The sequence below is a fragment of the Corvus cornix genome, chromosome 18 (genome assembly GCF_000738735.6).
Source record: "Corvus cornix cornix isolate S_Up_H32 chromosome 18, ASM73873v5, whole genome shotgun sequence".
In the NCBI taxonomy this organism is placed as follows: Eukaryota; Metazoa; Chordata; class Aves; order Passeriformes; family Corvidae; genus Corvus; species Corvus cornix.
In genome coordinates this window covers 5,948,634-5,973,040 of record NC_046347.1, presented here as the reverse complement: position 1 = coordinate 5,973,040, position 24,407 = coordinate 5,948,634, and the positions used below count along the sequence as shown (strand labels likewise).

The 24,407-nt window shown below is 43.6% G+C and overlaps 1 protein-coding gene across 3 annotated transcripts in view; it reads right to left on the bottom strand.

Annotated features, from left to right (window-relative positions):
• The window catches only part of ABCC3 (ATP binding cassette subfamily C member 3), a 46,772-nt gene that overhangs the window by 452 nt on the left and 21,913 nt on the right, over positions 1–24,407 (bottom strand). Inside the window, exons 8-30 of one of the 3 annotated variants that reach the window (XM_039562200.1) lie at positions 23,763–23,981; positions 21,290–21,467; positions 20,386–20,547; positions 19,316–19,408; positions 17,801–18,004; positions 16,436–16,582; positions 15,949–16,036; positions 14,939–15,005; positions 13,678–13,804; positions 13,175–13,351; positions 12,151–12,318; positions 11,253–11,436; positions 10,221–10,326; positions 9,373–9,526; positions 7,754–7,961; positions 6,669–6,979; positions 5,757–5,956; positions 5,532–5,658; positions 4,485–4,586; positions 3,385–3,531; positions 2,294–2,452; positions 1,758–1,924; positions 613–807 (exon numbers count right to left, since the gene is read on the bottom strand). In XM_039562200.1, coding sequence (XP_039418134.1) covers positions 613–807; positions 1,758–1,924; positions 2,294–2,452; positions 3,385–3,531; positions 4,485–4,586; positions 5,532–5,658; positions 5,757–5,956; positions 6,669–6,979; positions 7,754–7,961; positions 9,373–9,526; positions 10,221–10,326; positions 11,253–11,436; positions 12,151–12,318; positions 13,175–13,351; positions 13,678–13,804; positions 14,939–15,005; positions 15,949–16,036; positions 16,436–16,582; positions 17,801–18,004; positions 19,316–19,408; positions 20,386–20,547; positions 21,290–21,467; positions 23,763–23,981 — 3,690 coding nt within the window. The other 2 variants (XM_039562201.1, XM_039562202.1) reach the window with 2 other exon arrangements.

Below are 24,407 nucleotides of genomic sequence, written 5' to 3'. Positions count from 1 at the left end.
GATGATGTGGGGGGAAAGATGTGTCAGAAAATTCCTCACAAGGAATATGGTACCTGTTTGTGTCACAAAGCAAACTGCTCTAATCTTTGCCTTGCTTTTGTTTTCCTCAATTTTTTTCACATGTTAAAACACACCAGATGATAAACATTCTCCCAGAGCTGCTGCCTGACTAAAAACCGTACAGGTAAAGTCACTGTCTCCCAGGGGCAAGAAGAAGGAAAAAAAAAAAGCATCTGGAATTGAAACAATAGTTCCAGAAAGCCAAGGAGATAAAAGCTCATGAAGAATACTAATGTATTTTCAAGTAATTAAAATGACATGCTGTTAGTGAAGAAGTTACAGCAGCTGCTGGTTTAACAAGGCTCCATAAGCTTCCTGACAGTGCCAGGAGTGCCCCTGGGCAGCTCTGGTTTCTGAATATAGAACCTGTTTCCTATGCTGGCAGAGGCAAAGTCAGGGCTGGAGCTTCTGGGATTATACAGCACATCATTGCTTCCATACTGCCCAACAAGAGAACCAGTGTTCATGTCCAGAGACAAGCCAGACCCATCCGAGTGCTGCTTCAGATCCCCAGCAAACCCACCAGCTCGCCACACACCACTCAGATTTTACCTGGTGTAATCCATGATTGTGTTCAGCCTGTGTGCAATGGTCAGCACCGTGCAGTCCTCAAACTGTGTCCGAATGGTCATCTGGATGAGGTCATCTGTCTCCAGGTCGATGGCGGCCGTGGCTTCATCCAGGATCAGGATCCTGGTCTTGCGCAGGAGAGCTCTGGCCAGGCACACGAGCTGCCTCTGGCCAACGCTGCAAGCACAGCCAGCCTTTCACTGCCCCCAGCTCCCCACTGCTCACAGCCACTCGTGCTCAGCAGGTCACTCATCGGGTCACCCAAAAATCCCCGGAATATTTTGCAAGCTGCCTGTTCTGTCAGCCCCGGAGCTCACGCATGCAGGCTGCAGCATGCCAGCACTAACAGGGACAGGATCACTTACTGCCTGGCCCTGTGCTGGCAGAGTCACCAAATGTGCCTTTTATCGCTGTGACAAAAGCCATGGCAGCTTTCAGCAACACTCACAGTTCTGACAACAGCGAGCAGACACAAGTTTAGGGGAAAAAAAAAAAAAAAAAGAATAAAAAGGAAAATAAAATGTTATGAGGCTGCAAGCCCCTTCTACCATAAAAAAATAAAATATATACATATATCTGAGCAACCTAGACTTCCTCCCCTGCCACAAACACAGCCCAGACTCAGTCTCTGAGTGTCTGCAGGATGAGGAAGGAGCCAAACATTCATCACGGACAATCTGGTGACACCACAGCCTCAGAAGCCAATGAAGCATATCAGAACATTTTATCATCCCCGGTCATGTCTTCATGGGCCTTCCAAATAATAATGGAAAATGAACACTGCTAAAGTGTCAGGCAAGGAACTCTGACTCAGCACAGCACTTAGGTTACCAGGGCATTTCCCTTCCTACCAAAACATGTTTAAGGGACTGCCTGTCCCTAATATCCTGTCATCCTGAAACTTCTTTCTGACAAGACAGGATTTGGGTTTGGGAAAAGAATCAAATCATTTGTGGCAGAGGTAGAAGAGGAGGCAAATGTATGGACCTTGGTGGCTTTCTTGGAACAGAAATAGGTGGCCAATACATTTCAGATATGACAGACCAGTGTTTGCCTGTGCTCAAGTGTCACCCACTGTCACAGCTGAATGACAGCTCAGTGAATGTTCTAGTGCAAGCATTCCTTACCTGAGGTTCTCTCCACCCTCTGAGCACTCATAGTCCAACATGGATGGCTGACTGCTGACAAACCTCTTCAAATGAGACAGTTCAAGTGCTTTCCATATTTCTTCATCCGAATACTTATTAAATGGATCCAGGTTCATCCTCAGTGTTCCAGAAAAGAGAACAGGATCCTGGATATAAAACCAATTTTCATTAGACAAGTGCTTTAGCTGTTTTAAGTAGAGATACTATGAGCTGCTGCTTCAAGGTGTCCATTACATTGCAGGTAGGCCACCTCCCAATCCCATCCTCTCTGAAAATACATTACATTATACAGTTCAAACTCAACTTCCAGCTCTAAAGATGGTTCATCCTAAATCCTGTTTTATCACCTAGCTTGTAAGGTGGCAGGATGGGACCAACTAAAGTACAAATAGTCTGTTTTTTCTGAAACAATTTTCAGAGTGTAACAAAACATTTTCCTCTTTGGATAAACCATTATTTATGGTTTGTTAAGCTGCTAGAAAACAGTCCTTCATTGTGACACACAGAAACAGTACCTGAGGAATAATTGTTAGCCTTGATCGAAGGTCATGGAGACCAATTTCTGAAATTTTCACGCCATCAATTTTAATTTCCCCTTTTACAGCTTCCAGGATCCTAAAGAGACAGAGCGTCATGGAGGACTTCCCTGCTCCGGTTCTGCCAACAATTCCAATCTACAACAAATTGCAGGTTGAACAACAAAGCACACAGTTAAGAAGAAAACAACGCCCAACAAAAAACTCCCAAACAACCCTCCAAGATTCATCTAAGAGGTTTGACTGAAGATCTGGATCTAAGAAAGAATGTCCCATCCTTCCCTAGAAACCCTGGGTCATACAATGTAACGTACTTATGGCCATTCCTATAACTGGAATGATACTCCATATAAATCACACATGTCATAAATATAATAAATAACACAGGCCTAGAGCCATCCTACATAACTTTGGGTGATTTGGAACACTCATGGTAGGTCCAGTCACTCAAGGACAAGAAATAAAGGCTCTCTAAGGGCAATTCCTACTTCATGGTAAGCATGTGTATCTCCGTGCCAGAAGGATGCTGTCATCCTGTCTGCTTAGAATAAGGGTAATTCTCTTTTTTAGCAACAGCCTGTTCAGGGAAGGACTTTCCCATGCCAATTGTTCTGTCTCCAGCAGGCAAACCCCAGAACTTTCCATCAAAGCATGACGAAACAAATCTCCCAGAATAAAGACAATTTCCTGATTAGGGAAGCAAAGAATGTCATTTCCTTCCATGCCAAAAATTTCACAGGGAAAGTCAGAGAGCAGAAAAAGCTGGAATTCCTTCTCCTATCTGCACTGCTTCATAAAAGCATTCTTGTCACTGAATTTTTGTCACTTGTGCTGGTGCCTCCTACGTGGTGTACAGGAGCCTGTTGCCAAGTGAACTGGGAAAGTCCAGAAAGTCCCATGTAATTCATCCTACTGCTTCCAGCCAGGAGGATGCTGGCACATGGACAACACAGGTGTCACTGCTGGCTCCTGCACTGGGGTCAGTGTCCCTGTAGACCCTCTCCTCTACTCCACAGTAGTCACTAGAGGCCCAGAGCAAAGTTCTAGCAGACATTCAGCTGGTAACTCACCTTTTCCCCACCATGCACTTGGAGGTTTAGACCCTTCAGCACCAGATCCAGGCCCTTCCTGTACCTCACTGAATAATTCACAAACTCCAGCTCTCCCTTGGATGGCCAGTCTTCCGGGGGACTCTTGCCCTCAATGATCCAAGGAGCCTGAGGAAAACAGAAGCCAGAAATGCCTCATATAGGTTTCAGAAAAAATAATTCAAACCCAGATAAAAGCATTTTATCTGATAAACCAAATCTCAGTGATCAAACAAATTTGTAACAATGGGGAAAAAACATGGGGTCCTAAGTATCCACCCATTTGTCTTTGTTGTGAAGTTCACAGGGAAAAAACTCTGAGCACAGAGGGATGAATCCTCAGTGGATATAAATATTTTCCCATCAACTTTAGCAGAACACTGCCAGATTTCTGCCAGCTCAAGCTCTGGTTTATAACATGTATCACACATCTTGTCTAGCTACCTTTTTCTTTCCAGGTTAAATATTTGATCTCCAGAACCGTTTACTGCAGCTCTCCTCCACTTCCTAATTCTTAGTATGTACACAGGGCTAACAAACCAGTGTGTCCAGAGAGCAGCTTTCCTGGCACAGCTCCATCTGCCACCTTCAGAAGTCTTTGGCAGCAAAGGTAGGTGATTGGATGATTTCCTGGATTAGCAGTACAGCGTTCCTAGAGATGTTCTCTCATGGGAGGTGAGGAGTGATTAAGCTGATTAAATAGAAATACTACTGAAAACATGTGCAAGGCCTGATAATTGTACTGCAGCTCTGCTCATGAGCAAGACCATGGCATCAGCCACACAGGTAAGACTGTGCACCAAACACTCCAAACCCAGAGGGACCAATATTCTGATGTGAAACTCATCTCCTGTGCTACAGCCACTCACAGCAGCAGAAAATCAGATGCTAAGAACAGGCTGCATGATAGCAATAATAATTTGGAGCTGTGATAGCATAAATTACAGTTCAGAGCATGACATTTGTTCAGGTTAAATGATAGAGCAGCAACCATCTCTCAACAGCCTGAAAAAAGACCATGTAAATGTGTGTATTAAAATTTTCAGCTTGTTGCTGAGCATGCTGGACTAATGGCAGCTAACCTCTGTTTCAGTTTCTGAATACTCTTTTATTCTTTCCACAGCCACAATATTGGTTTCAAGTTCAGAAGTCATTCGGACCATCCAATTCAGAGACAAGGTCACCTTGGGGAAGACAAGGAACAAAATATCACCCCCAGAGGAACCATATATATAATAAAAAAAAACCACACAACCAAAACAAACAAAACAAAACCTCAAAACAACCCTGCCCCCCCCCAAACCAAAACAACCCCCCCAAAACAAACAAAAACCCAACAAGAAGAAAACACCAAAAACCCCACAAAAAAGCCCCAAAAAAAAAAAACTAACCCCAAAAAAACTCCAACAATAGCAGACACTGCTATTAAGACATGGATTCACATTAATGTTACAAATGAGATAATTACCTTTGCATTAAAGTTAATACAGTTACTGGGACAAGAAGTCTACAGATTATTGGGTGCTTACATGAAGAAGTGTATGATGATGCCTCTTGCTGATTTAACACTCGGCCCTCTCAAAGAAAGTTGGATTGAAGTCATTCCCCAAATCATGCACTTCACTGGGAAACTGCTAACAGCAACTCTGCACATGCATGAACTAAAATGCTTCTGGCAAGAGTGAGGCCATTAAATCTGCTAAATTCTCCACACTGGGTCAGTACAGTTTGCCTTGTCTAATTATAGATCCTACTGATCTGCCTGTGATTACCTGGACACACCAGTGTGCTGCACAGCAGGATTGATGCACGACACATTAAGCCCATGCTGCTCAAATGGTCTGTTCTTGATGTTCTGATCTGACACTTCCCGAGACTCCCATGTGCCACCCCTGAGGATACTGGGGTGCAGCACAGCCTTGATGCTCCCAAAGTGCCCTGAGATCCTCCTTCATGCAAGCTTGCTGATGATTTCAGCACTCAGTGTAAATCTCTATTGTCCAAACATCCCACGACTCATTTTAATTACTTCCTTATTAACTCCAGCTTTAGCAAGTACTTAAATTATTGCTAATAGATTCACATCATCTACAAAAATGCAAAGCCCCCAATAAAGCTGTAACACGTACCTGTAAGGCGTAGGACACTGACAGTCCCACCAGGCCAGCATTCAGGCTGGTCCTACCAACCACAGCGAAAAGGGCAGCAAAAAGGACAATGCAATTCCCCACAAACTCAACTCGGATGCCCAGCCACCTGGGAAGAAGGCAGGTGTAAGCAGAGTGGGAAAAGGTTGCCTGGGATCAGTTTTGCAAACAGGGTTATCTAAGTGGAAACAAGAAATGACGTTTTACCTGTTTGACACTATGCCAGGATAATAACTCTTCTGATTTTCATCAACCTTCATATCACTGATGTCCACAAAGGCCTTCACTCTCCTGTAGGCTCTGATGACACTGGCCCCTGACACAGTCTCTGAGAAGTGGGAGTAGATGGGGGATCTGCTCACAGACTCCAGGCGCTTCAGCTGGCGGGAGGTTGCGACGTAGAATCGCTGCCATTTTTCACAGGAAATTGAAAGGTTAATGAAATACTTTCGCTTTTAATTAACAGTGAAGAATTTCTTAGGTTAAGGATTTAAAGGAGATTGCTACTAATGCACTTCAACCCTCTGAAATATTGTCTATAATTAAGAAGAATATCAAGAAAGTTACCTTTACATCATTCCACAAAAGAGCATTGGGTAACTGCAATTTCTTTAGACTAAAGTTGAATTTATCTATGTCCCTTTAGATTTAGTTAATATAATCTAGCAGAATGAATCCATTTGTAGGAGCCTCATTTTCCAAGAAAACAAAATGTGCATTTGCACCTCCATTATCAGGTCTCTATTTAAAGTCTGTGAAATAAGCTTGATTGTTGCTCAGAAATCAATAAAATTGATGCTTTCTATTTTCATCATTTTAATTCCTCACTACCTTGAAAACTTACCAGTATGTCAAATATATCCACACTTTAATATATTGACATGCACTGGAGCGCTGGCTCCAGCAGTAGGCTTACTTTTTATTACTTAAAAGCTAAAACAGGTTATGTCTATCTATTTCACAGCCACATCTTGCAGGACATTTCTTTTCCTGAGAAAAGTAAATAATGTTTTGTTTATATAAACACATAGCTACTTCAGATACTTCCATTTTCCCCCCAAGTCAATGTTGTTTCTCCTAAAAAGAAAAGGAATGGAATAACTGCAATAGCAGTCACACCTGAACAAAGAAGTAGAGAATTGCCAGTGGGACTATAACCACGGTGAAGAGCGGGGTGCTGGCTATGATGACGATCATGGTGGACAAGGAGGTGAAGAATGTCCCCAGGAACATGAGGATGGTGGGCGGGATGACCTCGTCGATGACGTAGATGTCCTTGGAGAAGCGGTTGATGATGCGCCCGGTCGGGGTGGTGTCGTAGAAGGACTGTGGGGTGTGGAATTTGTTCTCCAGCAGCGCAGCGTGGAGGGTCCGGGCGGCGTTGATGCCCCCCATGGCCAGGGTGAAGGAGCAGATCAGCACTATGAGCCCTGGCAGGTGAGGAGCAGATGTGTTATCCTGTGATGTCCACGATTCACAGCTCCCTGACCCCTGGCAGTTCCTGCTGTACTCCAAGTTTGTTTTGCTTCACTTTATTCCCTGCCCACCCTTCTCATCCTGTGCACATCAGCATCGCATCCACTGCTGCTTAAGGCACAGGAACATCTGTGGGATTCACCATCCTGTCTATGGAAAACAGACACACAACCATCTTCCTGCTGTTTTCCACAAGCCTCCATGAAGTCCTAATGCTACAGCTTCACCCCAACCCTTCATCCCCTTCTGCACTGAAGTTTTCATGTTTTCTTTCCAACTTGCCTCTCTCAAGATTCCACATCACCCGTTCAAGCCCCCCCTGCCAGGGGCTTCACAACACAATTAAAAGCGTTGGGCTGAGATCAGACTTTGTAGCTCCAGGTTACAGGAGCTCCTTAGGATAGGAGTTGGAGGGCAATTTTTATAGAATCATAGAATCACAGAATGCCTTGGGTTGGAAGGGACCTTTAAGACTACCCAGTTCCCACCCCCCCGCCAATATCCCAGGTTGCTCAGAGCTCCATCCAACCTGGCCTTGGACACTTCCAGGGATGGGGCAACCACAGCTTCTCTGGGTACCCTGTGGCAGGGCCTCACCACCAGCACAGCAAATAATTTCTTCTTGATATGTAATCTAAACCTACCATCCTGCCACCACAGCTTTCTGATCTCTTACCTTCTTACCTCTTTCCTAAACATTGGGGCATGATGATTTTACCTGCCCTCACCTTGCAAGAGGCCCAGGGCAGCGTAGACCCCGATTCTCATGGCTGTGTTGTGCTGAGTCCCATTTACCACGGGCTCGTTGGTCCAGTCACTGAGCCACACATTGGCCCCGATGGCAGCAGCATTTTGACAGCAATACAGGAAACAGATCACCAAAGAAATGACAGGGCTGACAGCCTTCATGTACTGCCAGAACACCGTTAGCTTTACCTGCAAAATCACACACCAAAGCTGGTTTGTACAACCCACACAAGCTGGAGTTTAAAAGAGAATTAAGAGATAGAAAAATTCTTGGTGAGAGGAACTGCTGACAAAACTTTAACACCCTCTGACACCAATCTAACTCAAAACTGCCCAAACTCTTAAACACCACAGAGAAAGGTTCATCTGCCTGAGCTCCCTGTCAGGGTGATGGCTTTCAAAACAACTCAGAAACCTCTCTAAAATACTCTTCCCCTCCATGTTGAGGATCTGTCCTTCATTCATTTCGTGGGGTTTTAGTTTTTAAGACTATGTCAGGGGGAGGGGGGGGTGGGAAGAAAGAAAGAAGGCTGATCAAATAGCAGCAACAAGAATGGGAGCCAATATTTTCAGGCAGAAGAAGCAACTTGGCAGAGTATCGTACTCAAGACTACTTTAAATAGCCTATTTAAGGAGAAGTGTTGAACATGCCTCCATTCTGTGTCTTCACAGCAACTTAAATGAGGTACCAAATGCTAATGCACCCCAACAGGAACATAAACAGATGATGTTTATGGCAGTAAGTAAAAGTGCTGTCCCTAAGGTAGTGCAAAAAGGCAGAAAAGCAAAAGGAGACAGAGACTCAGGACAAAACTCAGTCCTCAGAAAAAAGCATAAGAAGGGATAATTAAAAGAACAAGCGTTGTTGATTAGGAACTTTGAAGGCTAAAATAATCCACAGAAAAAGCTGATTGCATGTCTGTGCCATGGACCCCATACATCAGACTAAACAGAGCACACTGAGCCTTCTGAACTGAGGGAAGGGGCTTTTTTCGAATCAAACCTCCCTGCTCCTCTTCCATCTGCTGCTCCTTTCTGTCCCTTTCTTTTACTTTTGTGTTCCCACCTTCTCTTTTTTCTTGTTCCCATTTCTCTCCCTGGCCCTACTCAGGAGGAATACAGCCCCTTTGTACCTACAACCACAAAATACTCTGGAGTTGGGCTGGCAGGTATTTAGGCAGAACAGCCCCGCTGGCACGCAGAGGCAGCTGGCTCGTGTAACCCAGTGCTGCAGCTGGACTCAGCAGCAGCCAAACAGTTTAAAAACCAGCAGTGCTGAAAGCTCTGAGAGGCAAAGGCAGGGCTGATGGAGTGCAGAGCTCTTGCAGTATCAGGTGACTGTGGAGGGAGCTGGAAGAGATTTTTTTTTTTTCCTTTTTTTTTTCCCCTTAAGTATATAGGGCTAGCTAGGTGCCAAAACCTCTGCCAAAATCCCTAATCTAAATGATCAGTGGCCACTAGATTAGTGCCTAAAGCATGCAGTTGTGATTTATACAACACATTTAACAGAACTGGATCAAATGTTAAAATAAAAAGGATTTTTTTTTTTTTCCAAACAGGAAAAAAAGGTAGAAAAGGGGAGGGGGGAATCAAACCATACCCTGCCTGTTTCAGTGGTTTCAGCCTGAATAAGTTTCTCGTTAGCATTTTTTCTTGGCAGAGGAGGCTCTGCTGGCTTCTTCTCACAGACTCTTCGTTTCGTTGACATTTTGTTGGGACATTCTCCTCCCTCAGAAGACACTACACTAAGTTGCCTAGTTAAAACAAAAGAGTCATTAGGAGAAAAAGGGCATATTGTGGCAGTGCTAAAGCAAGGCTGGGATGTGAATTGGATTTATTCCCAGCTCTTCTACGAAGTTCCCATGCCAGCCTCACTCACAGCTGTGGGTGCTTGCACCACCCCTCTGCATTTTCAGGGATGCCAGAAATACAGGATCTATGAAAGGCTGCAGCAGAGCCTGAGCTCCTTGGAAAAGGCCTTTAGAGGCTTCATGGCAAGGCAGACATTTCAAACTAAACCCTGAGCTCCTCTGTTTTCATACCAGCAGTAGAGCTGGACAGCACCTGTGGGTATGAGCATAAAACCTTTAAAGATTTCCAAGGCTCCCAATGGAAAGGTGCAATTCAAGGGGTTTATTTATCACACATCTGGTAGCAGTTCAGTGTTGTGTGGGTAAATACACACAGTGGTGTTACCTGAGAACCAGAGAGTTGCTTTTAGAAATTGGTTCAGTCCAGGCTGAAAGAAGACTGAAGGAAGAGATGTCGGATCTTCACGTTTACTTTTAAAAGTGTTCACGTTTACTTTTAAAAGGATACTAAACCAATTTATTTACGAGAGGAAATTGAGGAAACTAAAGCCCAGGTGGAGGAGCAGCAAGTGACTGACATCTGAAAGATGTTTTTTTCCCCCCAGACAGACTAGAAATGCAAGGATCTCGTGTTTACCTAAGAAACTGCTTGCGGACCTCGTTTGTCACAGGCTCGTTATCGGCCAGGTCTGTGTGGATGCTGAGGGTGTCTTCAGCCAGCAGCACTTCCTCCTCCTCCAGCACTGCAAGACAAGATCACACCTCAGATTTTCTGCCACAGAAAAGCACAGGGAACCCAGAGAAAGGTGGCTATACAAAGGGAGAGTAATGAAAACCAAAACCCCAGCAGGAAAATCACAGTGCATAAGCTCCCCCCTAGCTCTGCTCATATCCCTTCTGTGCATCACTTCTCCTAACGAAACTGCAAAATCTTGTGAGGCAGGTTGGCTGCCAAATGCATTTATATCACATCCCTTTAAGCCATCAGAATGCCAGGCAATAGTGTTAGAGTTGCTTCTAGCTAAATTCACTCATAGGGCACGTTCTAGGCATGACCCTGGGCTGGGGGAGTCACATCAGGAGTCCTGCAAGCCTCTGCTGTGGCTGGAAGGTGCCGTGCACGTTCCTCTGCGTGGCTGGAGAGCAGCAGTGCTGCAATCACAGAGCGTGGGAACACTGTCACACAGGGGAAACATCCACCAGAATGCTTTCATCTTGCATCATTTTGTGAGAATCAAACCAAGCTGAAAAGCAACCCAAGATTAAATTGTCATTTGAACTTTGCTACACGAAAAAAAACCCCAACCACGTATAAACAGAAAACACAGCAGACTCTGGGTAGCCCGTTTGATAGCAAGCCCAGTTTGTTCTTGGCTATTCCGTCTTCCTGCTGAGCTTGACCTTGCTAGTTGTAAAATAAATTCCCAAGTTTAAAATAATTTCTAAGACAAGAATTTCTTTTTTCTAGGACAAACCACATGAAATTTTGAAAGAAATTTGTGAAAAGATTTCTCAGTCATACAGACCTGGCCACGGACAATAATTTTCACGGTAGTACAGAAAGGCAAAGGCCAGGTTGCCATGAAGAACCAGGGACACTTTACAGAGAAAATATCTGTAACCTTGTTGACAAAAAAAAGACATGTCTTAAGAAAAAACAATACTGTACTTGTCGGTTCATCCTCTTCAATGTCTTCATCCAGTGCATAATTCCGCAGGAATTCTGCAAAGGCCTTGTTTTGTTTCAGAAGGTCTTGGTAAGATCCCATTTCAGAGATTTTGCCATCTACCAGGACAATTATATGGTCTACCTGAGGTAGGAAGCTAATGCCATGGGTCACCAGGATTCGGGTCTGGATAGGGAAAAGGAAAAAAAACCCACAAATCTCTCAGTTGCACTGAGGGGACTGACAGTACACAGCAAGCTAAATACTACACTTTTGGGACAGGGAGTGAATTATTGTGTCAAGGTGAAATTCCCAGTGAAATAACACTGTCCATGTCAGGCAAATCAGCTTGGAAATACGTACATGAACTCACTATGCTCCTACTGCTGACAAAAACAGAGGAAAGTAAACACACTGAATTATCATTCCCTCCTTCCCTTATGCTGATTTTCTTTGCAGCCCTTTTCTTTTGAGCTCTGAGATGACCTGAGAAGATGATAGCAGGAGTGGAAGGTGCAGCAAAGCCACTGGTTGTTATTGCCAAAGTCCTCTGTAACATCTGTATTTGGTGCAGCTTCCTGGCTGCCTCGGAATAACAACAATTAACACCACCAGCCTGTGCAAGTTCCAGCACATACCTTGTTTTTTGGAGATCTCACACAGGAGGGATTTTAAAAGACAGGGCAGGTTTCTGCCTCTACACATTCTGACCAGACCACAGCGTTGCTGGGCCTGTGTGAGCAGCGTTTCACTGCAGCCTGGGCTGTGAGGAAAGGTGCCCACATTGCCAGCTACACACAGAAATTCAGGAATGAGCTGGCACTCAGGCCTGGGTGGTGAAACAGCTCCGGTGTTCCTGAGTTTGTGTGTGTTTCTAAGAGGATCTAAACCCCAGCTTACTTTTCCCTTCAGGACCCCATCCGGGCCAATGACTTTGTCGAAGATGTGCTTGGCCACGTGGGAGTCCACGGCGGACAGGGGATCGTCCAGCAGGAAAATGTCCGAGCTGCTGTACACGGCACGGGCCAGGCTCACCCGCTGCCGCTGCCCCCCCGACAGGTTGATGCCCTGGAGGGAGACAGGAGAGAACAAAACGTGTCACACAAAAGCTCTGACTTCTCATGGTTCTCACCCAGCCCAGCACTCGGGTGCTACACTGAAACATGAGACATTGGAGAGAACAACCCACCCAGAGACAGGCACAGAACGCCTCTAGATCTGCCTGTTCACTGCCAAGCTTTCCACTCACCCAGCAAGCTGGAGATGGAGTAAGTCTCTTTTTAATAAGCTCCTAAAGGGAGCTGTTAAAACACAAAACTATAAAAAGCAAAACTGTCAATCAGGATGTAAAATGCAAATTTCAAAGCAAGGCTGTGGCACCTGGAACATCTTCCACATCTTGCATTTTACACACAAATCTACATCTCCATGCCATTTCCTGAAATCTAGCTCAAACTTAGTGGCCTACGAAAAAAGAATATATTTGTTGGTAATCACAGGTGTAAATGTTTCTCATTAAAATGTGTTAAGGGATAATCATATAATTTTTTTTTTTTCACTTGAAGCACAACCACATGTTCCCTCCCTTTTTATCCCTAGAGGAAAAGGAAGGCCTCCAGTGATTCTGGACAGATGCACCTTTACGATTCATGACAAATAGAGGGTACGCTGATCTTCCAGGGCTGGATGTGTAATTCTGCATCACAATACACACACAAGCCTAAAGTTACAGAAAAATTTAAGTCCAAGTGCTTTCCAGAGAACTGCCCTGCATGTTTTGGTGTTGATTGTAGCACAGATGCCACTGTGAAGATCAAATCAAATCAACTGCTGACTTTACAGTATTCTCTCTTTAGCTAGAGCGGATTCACCAGGTAGGTCTGACTTGAAAAAAAAAACCCAAAAAACTACCTAAAAAAATTACCTTCTCTCCTATCTCAGTTTGATCTCCTCCTGGCAGCACTTCCAGGTCAGTTTTTAAAGCACAGGCCTCCAGGGCATTTTGGTATTTTTCCTCATTAGGAGCTTGGCCAAACAAAATGTTATCTTTCAGCGTGGCATTCTGGATCCAGGCTTGTTGAGGCACATAAGCAACAGAACCCTAGAAAAAGGGGAGAGAGAGAAAACCTCTGCCTTGTAACAAGCAAGAATTCATGCTTAGAGCTCTGGGTAAGATCTTCAGCACATATACAGCTCCTGGTTCCTATACATTCACATCATATGTATATGTGTGCTAACTGCTCATGTATCGTTGATCAAATCAGGAATGTAATTTCATATAAAAGTGGGCAAAACTCAAACATGCAGACAAGCTGCCAGAGGAGCAACTAGAATTCCCTCTGCAGCCTCAGATGCATTCTAAGCAAGGGCAGGCAAAAGCAGCACATTTCCCTACCATCATTAAATGGTTTCATAAACAACACCAACCTTCACAGCCACTTCTCCTTTCAGCTTTTCCATCTCACCCAGGAGAGCAGACACCAGAGAAGACTTTCCACAGCCAACATGGCCAACAATGGCAACCAAAGAACCACTGGGGACCAACATATTTATACTGTGGAGGAAACAGGCTGGAAATTAATTAAACATTAGTTTACTATGGAAATCAGGGGTCTTTAAACCAGGGCTGAAATACACAGTCACAGCCTGACTGGATATAATAAGCAAAGCTTGGTCACTGGTTTTCTCCTCCCTTTCTTGCATACAATCAACTGTAACCAGAACTTGAGAAGCAAATGAAAACTCAGCATAATTTATCTTGCTGGTTGCTAAAGCAGTAGGATTGTTAATAAGCCTTCTAAGACTCTTTCCTGTGTTGTATCATCTGCAAGTCAAATTGGGTTAATAACCATTTTGAAAGCAGACAATCTTCCAGAAGTATTTTGGGGTTTGATTTTAAAACCAAAAGCAATTGTTCGAAAGTAGTGAGTGAATACATCCCATCTAAAAAATGTTCAAACCACTTTAGAACTGTATTTCCAGTGCTGGTAAATAGGGCTCACAGTGACACAAGAAAAACAGGACTTCCCCAATTAAAATCCTTTACTGTTTTCCCCACTATGTTCTTAAAGGTACTGCTTTAGGTCCTGAAGGTGAACCGATACAAAAATGACTGATGGACACAGTCTCTCTGCCATCAAAGTGCTTTTCACTAACAAAATCAAGCCAGACTTCTGTTTACACAGATCCTGATGCATAACAGAAGGAATATATGCTTCCAGGCAAATTTTATGTTCATTCAAATAGGCAAATGCACAGAACATTCACCCCCACAGTCTGGAGATGGCCCTTCCACTGCCACAGGGATGAGTCTGCCACAAGACTCTTCAAGGAACAGACCACTGCTGGCACACCTAGGTCTAAACACAGACATTTCAACTGTCCTCAAAATCCATCAGATCAATTTGATTTGTCCAATGCTTCAGTTAAAAAAATGTCTGTTTAAGGAATTTACGTAGCCTGTCTTTCAATAGGTAACCATTTCATGCTGGTTGCTGTGGAGGTAAAGCCTTACAGCCTTGTTCTATAAAGCCCAAAGACCACGAGGCATGAGGGTTGGCTCCACGTTTTAAAGGCAGAAGAGATGCTGACATATGATGCATGGTTTTTACCAGAACCTTTCCAACAGACCTCCCAGGACCCAGGAACCAAGTAGATGTTGTATTGCAACTGCACAAAGAAATCTTACTCTTTCAGCGTTGGCTTAAGCTCCTTTCCCCAGCTGAACGTCGCATTTCTTACACTGATGGCATTGCCTGTGTGGCAAAAACGCAACAACAGAGGAGCAGGAAATGTGTTACACACAACAGCACAACTGAGAACAGGCTGACAGAGGGATCTTTATTTACACACACTGCATTTCCCTTTTCTGCTGGCATGGGAAGCACAGGCTCACGCCTGTGGGTCACAAGACAGGCTTGTTCAGAGTGAAAATAACTGACTGCAGCTTAAGCTATAGACTGTGACCCGACAGATCTAGGGAGCTGAAAAGATGCCCTGCTTCACCCTGCCCTGGTGGGGCTGCTCCCAACACGTGCTGCTCAGCATCAGCACAACTTCAGAAACCCCTTTCAAGTCAGTAGGAGATCACTGCATGCTGTTGACTTTGACGTATCAGATTAACTTTGACATTCTGCAGCTTTTTGCTTGCCACACTTAACAAGTTATAGATCCACAGGTTCTCTTTGCTTCCTGGTGGGGTGGGGTAGAACAGTAACTGCATGGCAGCCACGTGGCCATCCCTCTTCCTCACACACAAGTTTCAAGCCACTGTTACTTGATAAAACACATTTTTTTGAGACCACCTGGCTTGCTCAATTGTTTTGGGATATTGTTTTGAACAGAAGTAACCAAACTGCTCACAAAGTTCCTGAGCATTTGTGCAGTGTGAAAGGTTTGAACAGGTCTTGCTGTCCATAGTCAGTGGATGCACTCCACGTTCAGCACAGGTAGCGTCCAGCACATTACAGATGCAAACTCAGGCCCAAAATCAGCTCAAAAATATGGCCAGAAACTTTTCTGATTTCCACATAGCCTGAACACTAAACACATACTTTTCAGAGTAGCAGTTTCTTCCCTTTTTTTTTAACCCAAGATTACCATTGTTATTTTCTTTTTGCCTTTCTTTATAGCTCAACCAGTCCAAAAGAGATATGCCTGCTGCACGAGCATAGCTTAGAAAAATATCAGCATCTTTACCTGGTGCAATCACTTCTGTTTCCACACAATTTGGATCAAGTTCATCATGACTCAGGAACTGCTGAATTCTCTTTAGGGAAACGCTTGTCTAAGAAAAGAATGTGGTGTTATTTCATCATTCTTTTAATGAGAACGTAGTGCTCTTACTACTGAAAAAGAAAGCATGCACAATGCCTTGAGCTTCCCCCCATGGGCTTCCTGAACAGTGAGTCATTCTTTCCCTGCAATGAATTTATGCTGAAATTCAAGCTTTTAACTGTGAAATTTCTCACACCAAGCTGAGTTTATCTGAGCAAAGCAAAATTCACACAGCCAGACTCACTGAGAAGATGTCAGGCTTTCCAATGCAGGGCAACAGGAAAGAAAGGGTATTAAAAGGAAAACCAGCTAACAGGCAGATCCAAGGGATCTCTGCATTCCAGAAATTAAGGATATGTTCTTTCTGTTCAAATTTTTCAGAACAACCCGTTCTCCAGGCCCTTCTTACCTGTGCAATGTTGCTAATGACTTGTGGAAGCATATTGAGGGGAAACTTCAAGATATTGAACAAGGACAGGGAGACAAAAGCCTTTTCTGCATCCAGGATATTCTTCTCATCCACAGAGACATACACAGCAAATGTTGTCAGTGCTACCTGAAGGCCAGAAAGGGAGTTTACTGTGAGATGTGTGGTATATTCTGACATTTTAAAAGCACTCAAGCCTGACAGGCATCTTGGAAATAAAAGTATCAACCACAAAACCAGGAAAATTCCTCATTTCTGACCTTTTCAATATGCTTTAAGAATGACAAGTCCTATGGACAAGGTGGTACAAAAAAAGGGCACGCAGAATAAAAGAACTTTCAGGTTTCTAATGGCTACATTCAGTTGAACTAAGAGTTTCAAGAGGTGAACCACATGTCTTGGGCAAATAAAAAGGAAAAGCTGTTATCAGGTCGTGGTTTCTTCCAGCTCCACCCAAGCAAATTTTCCCATTGTAAACTGCAGGCTAAACAAACAAGATTCACTGCTCAGTAGAAAAGGGAGTGGAATCCAAGTTATTTGCTGGCTTGCTGTATGACAGGGGCCATCCACTGTGGAAGGATCAGCCTGTGCAGCAGACTCACAGTGAGCAGGAACAGGAATGTGTACTGAAGGGAGTGCAGTGACTTTAAGGAACCATGAAAAGGGCAGGACCTCCAGGCTGTTCAGATCATTCCTGCAGGGCTGGGCCTTTGATCTCAAGAAAAGTTGGCTGGGAATAGTTTTGACCAAGGACTTATTTGAATGGTTTAATTCACCAAAACCCTTTCTGCAAAAGGGATCACAGTCCAGTGAAGTGGAAAATAGAGGAAAAGACAAAATTGAGGAAAAAGCATTTCAGAGTTGGCAATGTTATCATTTGGGCTTCAGTTTCCACATTAAATCAATCTCTTTTTTGGGTTGTAGAATAATTTAACTACTCCCTCTCTCACTAAAACAAGCAGAGCACTGTAACACGAAGGTAGAAATGAGAGCTAAAGACAGACGTTGTCCTGACTGACTCAATTAAAATTTCTTTTGCTATTCACAGATCTCTCTGAGGTTTCAAATTCTAGTTTCAATTTGTTATGGAAAGTACTTTGAAGTGGTTGGAAATTCTCCTGTGACAGCTATTCCCAGCTTCCACTGGCAGGCTTTATCACAAAATACTTTAATACCGATTAACAAAGGGGCTCTTGAGAACAGGGAACTCTGATTCAAAGCATGTGAGTAATTTCTTCAAAAAGTATTTACATTTTATTCCTATGTACATTAGCAAGCAGAAAGCCTCAGACTTATCCTTCAAGGGTGCACTTGTACAGCTCAGAGGGCCATGCAAATTCAATTTACCAGGAAGGGTGCACTGATCCAGGCAAAGGTGGACAGAGAGTTGAGGTAGGCAGATTTTTTCAAAACTCTCAGCTCATTCTTCCGGATCTCCAGGACCTTTTCTGAAAAGGATGGTTCCCAAGCATAGAGCTTCAGCACCTTGATGCCACCCAGGATCTCGTTCATTAATTTAATGCGGGAGTCTTTGTATCGCATTTGTTCCACCTGGGTTATAAACAGAGCAGACAGAGAGTCACAGCCAGGACTACAGAAGAGCTTTCAACACATGTCTCACAGCTGTGGTGGCCCTCGGGCTATTTCTGAAGAGGATGCAAAAGGTAATTACAAAAATCCAGACTGTTGTCAGCTTATTGTGCAAGTCAGTATCTCCAAATACACCACAAATCAAAGGAAATGCCTGGAAAGCAGAGTACAAAAGCTTTCCACCCATCTTCACTCTTAAGGGCTACATTTTTAAACCATCTTAAAGAAAGATTCAGGCACTTCACAAAAATACTACCCTATCACTTCCTTTGATTTCTTCAGATTTTTTTTCTTCCTTGTTTGCTCAGTTGTATTTCTTATCCCTTGAAAATTGTGGCTACTCCGAGGGGTTTTTTTCCCTATGTATGAAAATACAGTGCTTCATTCAGTTATTGAAATAAAAACATCCCTGTTCAAATTTATAGACAAAATTCACACACACATGCACAGCAAGTTATGCAGCTCTGAGCATCTCCTAATGGGAAAGGGAGAAAAGGAATGTTACTACTGACATGTCAGCACCCAAGAGATTTTAAAAGCCTGTATGTCTCTTTAAGGCATATAATAATATCACTCTGTTACTAAGGCTGTGCTTAAATGTCATAATTGATATTCATTTTCCAACTCTTACCTTTTTTTACACCAACAGATTGACTTTTAATTTTTTTTTTAATCTTCCAAACAGTCTGATAGGCTGCATAGCACAAGCCAGTTACTAGATTTTTTTCTAGCACAAAGCCAGAGGGCACTGTTATATTGGTGTTTTTTCAGCTTTCCCTGACTAGAGACAACTAAGAAAGGAATAAAGGATCATTTTACCTTAAGATAATAAATGAAATTTGGCCCAACTCAGTAGCAGTGAACATCACACCAGCTTTTAGCATAAAACTCAAACTGTCAGGATTTAGCTGCCACCTCTGAAAACATTAATTTGCAGCTTAAAGAACAGCATTTATTTACTCTTTCTCTAGATACTCCTAGAGGAAGATACCAGGTGAAGGGATATGGAGACAAGAAACCTCTTGCTAATCCCAAAAGCTGCTCCAGGGGTATGAAGAAGCCACTGGCTCAGTGACACACCTTTCCCTTAAATTGCATTCAATTCACTATGGAAAAAGCATCTAAGAGGATACAGTTATTAAATATATCAGTACATTCTTACTCATAAGTAAATTGTTGCAAATGGCATCTTATTAACAACCTCTGATGTCTTCATTTCTCATAGCACAGCTGCCAATTTATATAACATTACCTCCTCTGCTGCTACCTTACCTGGAATGCTCTGGTTTTTATTGCTATTGCAGAGTTAAACGGGATAAGTAAGACCATCACAGCAACTCCAGCCAGCACAGAAGGCCCTAAAGTCTGGATTTAAAAAGAAAGAGTAAGTTGTTGTACCTGAGTGCTCCCTATGGTCAGCACTAAAACAAGAACAAGTGATAGGAACAGAAATCAATGTTGACAAGTTGAACTTATCCCAGTGAAGTGCTGTGATTCCACAGCACAACTGTGAAGAGGAGACAGAAAAATAGGACAGAAAAATAACCACTTTGAATTATTATTATTACTATTATTACTATGCTGGTATCGGTGATAGGAATTTTTCTCTTGATTTTTCTCTGATCAGGGGAACTGCCAGTACCCTCAGTGTGAGTACAAACATACAAACTGCTGACTACCAGAGCTCAGCTTCCAGCAGAGCAGTAACTCAAAGCTGCTGCAATTTAATGGCTTTTGAGTTGAAATCAATATGGTTAACTTGGTGCTACTGTTTTATGCAGTAAAAGACATTAACTGCACAGAAACATTTTAAACACTGAAAGCCAGTGCTCAAACTGAACCTGGAATAAACCTGGAACGAAACAAAGTCACTATAGCAAAGAAAAAATTATGGTTATTCCAGGTGAGACTTGTTTCACACTGACTCACACAAAACTTCTTTATGTAGCAGGATATAATCTCTCCATGTGACATTTCTTATGTCCAGGTTTTTGTTTGGTTTGGTTTCTAAACCATTTCCCTCAAGCTCTCATTTGTATCAACTGCTGGGAACAAGAGTCCAAGAGTCCAAGACTGAGCCCATCAACATATAGTGAGGCCAGGGGAAAGATAAAGGCAACATTCTGCTTCAAAAGCCCATCTGCCCTATCAGCTGAACAAAATAATTAAGACACTAAGTGAGGGTGTACAGCAGTAAAAGCTATTTTACTACAGGACAGAACACTTAAAGTTTGTAAAAAATGTAGTGAAGGGTCAAATTGACAAATAAAAAAAAAAGGAAAAAGAAAAAGCTTGCACATCATTTAGATGAATTGTGAATAAAATTGTGACAACGTCTGTACCTGCCAGAGGAAATACAAAGCTAGAAATATCTGGAGTGGTGCAGACCACACCATGTTCAGGAAAGTCACCAGGTCCATGAAACGTTGGGCATCCACTGACATCAGGTTGACAATTTCTCCAACGGTAGATGAGCGCTTTGCTGAGTTTGTGATGGCTAAGGACTGACAAGGGAGAGAGCTTCAGTGCATTCACAATCTCCACACACATGGAGAACAAATCCTCAACTATTAGCAAAATGACACTGAGAATGTGCTTCTCCAAAAAGAATAAAATAATTCACCTCATGCCTCCAAGGAACAAGAGCTCATGAAATGGTTTTGCTTATGAGCATCTCCAGCTCAAGCAGTATGTAGCACTCTGAAGAAAACCTCGTTTGGTCTAATGTGCTCATAGCATAAACATGCTCTTCTCCTGGATTCCTATTCTGAACCATGGAATGGTTTGGGTGGGAAGGGACCTTAAAGAACATCCAGTTCCACCCCCCTGCCATGGGACACCTTCCACCATCCCAGGTTGCTCCAAGCCCCATCCAGCCTTGGCCCTGGACACTTCCAGGGATGGGGCAGCCACAGCTTCTCTGGGCACCCTGTGCCAGGGCCTCACCTCCCTCACAGGGAGGAATTTCTTCCTTACACCTAATCTAAGTCTCTCCTCTTTCAGCATTTAAAGTGAACCAGTATTGGTATGTCTAATAACCTACCAGAACACCCATATTACAGTACTGATCACTGGAAAATGCTGTAAAGTATGAAAGAGGTACTCCTAAAAACTCACCAAACCCCCAATCTTTTATATTCCAGGAGGCTCTCCAACATGGCTAATCTTCCCTAAATATGTGAGCACTGAGACCACCTGCCTGGCTGTACACTGGTGTTCCAGCCCACAAAATGCTTCCAGCCTTACCTTTCGGTATATGACCCCAGTGATCCCAGTCCTCAGCCTCATCCCAGTAACAAAGCAGTACTGGAAGTGCTGGTGAAGGATGAGTGTCTGCAGCACAGCACAGATAAACATCAGAGCTGCAATCAAAAATCCCCACCAGGCTGGGGCGTCTTTGTTCTTAATGAAGCCGATTAATACGCTGTTTGTCAGTAGATTAGGGAAGGAAAAGGAAAAAGAAACAAAAATTTAAAATCACACAGCAAATTTAATGGGACGTAACACAACTTCTCCCAACTACAGCATCCTGCCACATCCTCTGCCTAACCACAAAAAGCAAACAGCCCTCCAGGACATAGGCTGAGCTATGAGTTCAGTCGAAGAACACTGCAAACATCCAACAGCAAAACCTTCAGCTCTGTAAGTGAGAAAGTCCATTTGTAAATGAGCCTGAAAATGAAATATGAAGAGAAACTCTTGGTTTCCCTTGGGATTCAGGGTTTAAACACACAGCTGACCGTCTGAGCTCTGTTAGGCAGACCCCCAGGGCAGGAGGCGAATGACAGGACAGAGTAGGGCAGTGCAGCAGAGCAGGCAAAACCAGCTTCTTACCCAAATCCTCTTCAAGCAGCCTGAGTGCTTCTGCCTGGGGTGTTTTCCCACAAAAAAAGCGCTAAATTAAGACATCCTCCTGGATGGATGCATAAAGAGTTCTTCACTCCTATTTTTTTTTTTGTAAAATGGTACCATTTAGCAGGCTACAGCATCTTTTGTTGATAAGCCCTTTCTTACTCCTCACAGCTGCTCTCGCTGCCAGAGCTGCACACTGACACACAGCAAACAAGCAGAGTGACACATGGCAGTGTCCAGTGCTCTCAAAGATCACATTTGTGATTTCAGCCTACTGACCAGAATACTGAACTGTCAAAATATAGGAGAAACAGATATTTGGCTTCATGGTTCAAACAACCAGCAGGAGAAAAATGCACCCGGAAACTACAAATCAGGCAACCAAAGCTTTGTGGTAGAAGCATGAGGTTGCTACATCTTTCTTCTTCCAGTCCAGAGAGATCTTATTTCTGCACTGCTCTAATCATTCATGCTGCAAAAGTGAACAGCTTCAGGAAAACCTCTTCCTGGTAGTCCCAGGGATTCACCAATCTTTTTAGAAACACACGGCTATCTTACATGCAGCCTGCCAGACAGCCATGGCTTTTTCATCTTCCCTTACCATTAGAAGGGCATTTTCCCAGACTGCAGGAATTTAGACTTGAGAAGAAATTCCCCATAATACGCCTTGAGATATCACTGAAACATATTCAGGAATTTATGCAAATTTGAGAAATTCCCAGAATAGGTTATACTTAATGTGTTCTCAGGAGGCAGCCAGCAGCCTCCTCTTCACCAGGGGCTCTAGGAGAAGACAGACTGTCAGCTATTAAATGTCACCATGCTTGGTCAAACTCTCATTTTAGCAAGTTTCTGGGCATGTCACAAACCACCCACAGAACAACATGATCTCAGAACACTGGTTATTTTAAGATACTCAAATAGGAGCAGAGCCTTCTCTTCTCCCTTTCCCTACATCCACCTGTGACCTCCATCCAAGCTCCATTCCTCTCTCATGCATTAACAGGACTATGTGCTTTTCCATTAATAATTGTTTGATAGAAATGCCGGTAATTCCACCATTGCTTTCCTCCTAGTTAATGATTATCTGGTGAATTCCTCACCTTAAGAATAATACTCATGGAGAAAAAAATGTGGGGGTTGTGCAAATTCCTTTATGGGTCAGGCTGAGCAACTGTCCCCCCTGGAGATGGGAGGTAGAGGTGTTCCTCATACAAAGAGAATTTGAGGACAGACCACTTCTCTCATGACCTCTTTCTCTGCTGGGGTTTGGTTTTTTTTTTAATAGAACCATAATTTTCTTTCACATGGAAATTCACTGCAACTGTGCCTCTCACATTCTCATTGCTGAGCACAACTAAGAGCACATGAACTCATCTGAATGGTCCAAAACCTTTCCCAGATGACAGCAGCATGGGCAGAGCACCACATACTGGAGCATCACACATCATCTGCACATCAAGTTATGCCAGAGCTGCGACCACCATCCACACATGAAGATATCAGATGTCCAGAGACCACTGGATCCAGCCAGCAGTGCTTCACTTTGATTTCACAGCTAATCCTTTAGAAATGGGGAGAAATTGCTTTGGACTGCAGCACAGAGCAACAGGCAATTTGTAATTCAAAGCTGCCCACCAGTGATGGGCGATTTGCAAATGGTGCATGTCAGTGAAGCTTGTCCAATTTACAGCTGAGTCCACAACAAAGAACTCCTGTCTCATGGCATTGCAGGGGGAAGGTGAGGGAGCACACACACATGGCACTGTGAGGGAAACTAACTCTGCATTTCAAAAACAAACACCCTGTGCCAAAGCCAAGCCTCCACAGGGATTGCACATAGAAACTACCCACAGAGTAAACCAACCTTAACAGCTGAGGGTTGACGAAAGAGAGCAGGTCTTGTATCAGTTTGAAGAAGGAGCCAATTAAGAAGTATGGCCCAAAGGTCCTCAACAAAGCCTTAAGAAAGGAAGGTTTCCTATTGTGCTTTTTGTCTCTGATCAGGACTTCTGCTTCCTCTGGGCCATCACCAACATGATTGAGCACATGGTTCGATTTCTTCACATATGACACATCCTCTTTTCTAGGGAAACAAAACAGGAGACAATTAACAATGAGAATGGCACCGCCCTGTATGAACAGCACTGCAGGAACACCCCAAAGTCTGCACACTGCTCTGCTCCTGACCAACAGCAGGACTTCCAACACCATCAAGGTGTGCTCAGGATCAGCCACTCTTGTGCAATTGAGTCTTGTTTTCTTTTCTCTTTTCCTGCAGTACCTACGGGGTGCAATCCACAGGCCAGAAAATCAATCACCATGGGATGAGAATGTGGCCAAAAGGAGGAGTAGAGGAAGGCTGGACTTCCTTAGAGGACAGATTTCACCTTGGATCTCCAATTCTTTGTACAGGAATCCTCAAAGAGGTGCTGTGGACATCCCACACAAGGCACCTTCACCTATTCCTTCTGAGCCTGTGTTCGTTGTTCAGTCAGTAGCTGTGCTAAAC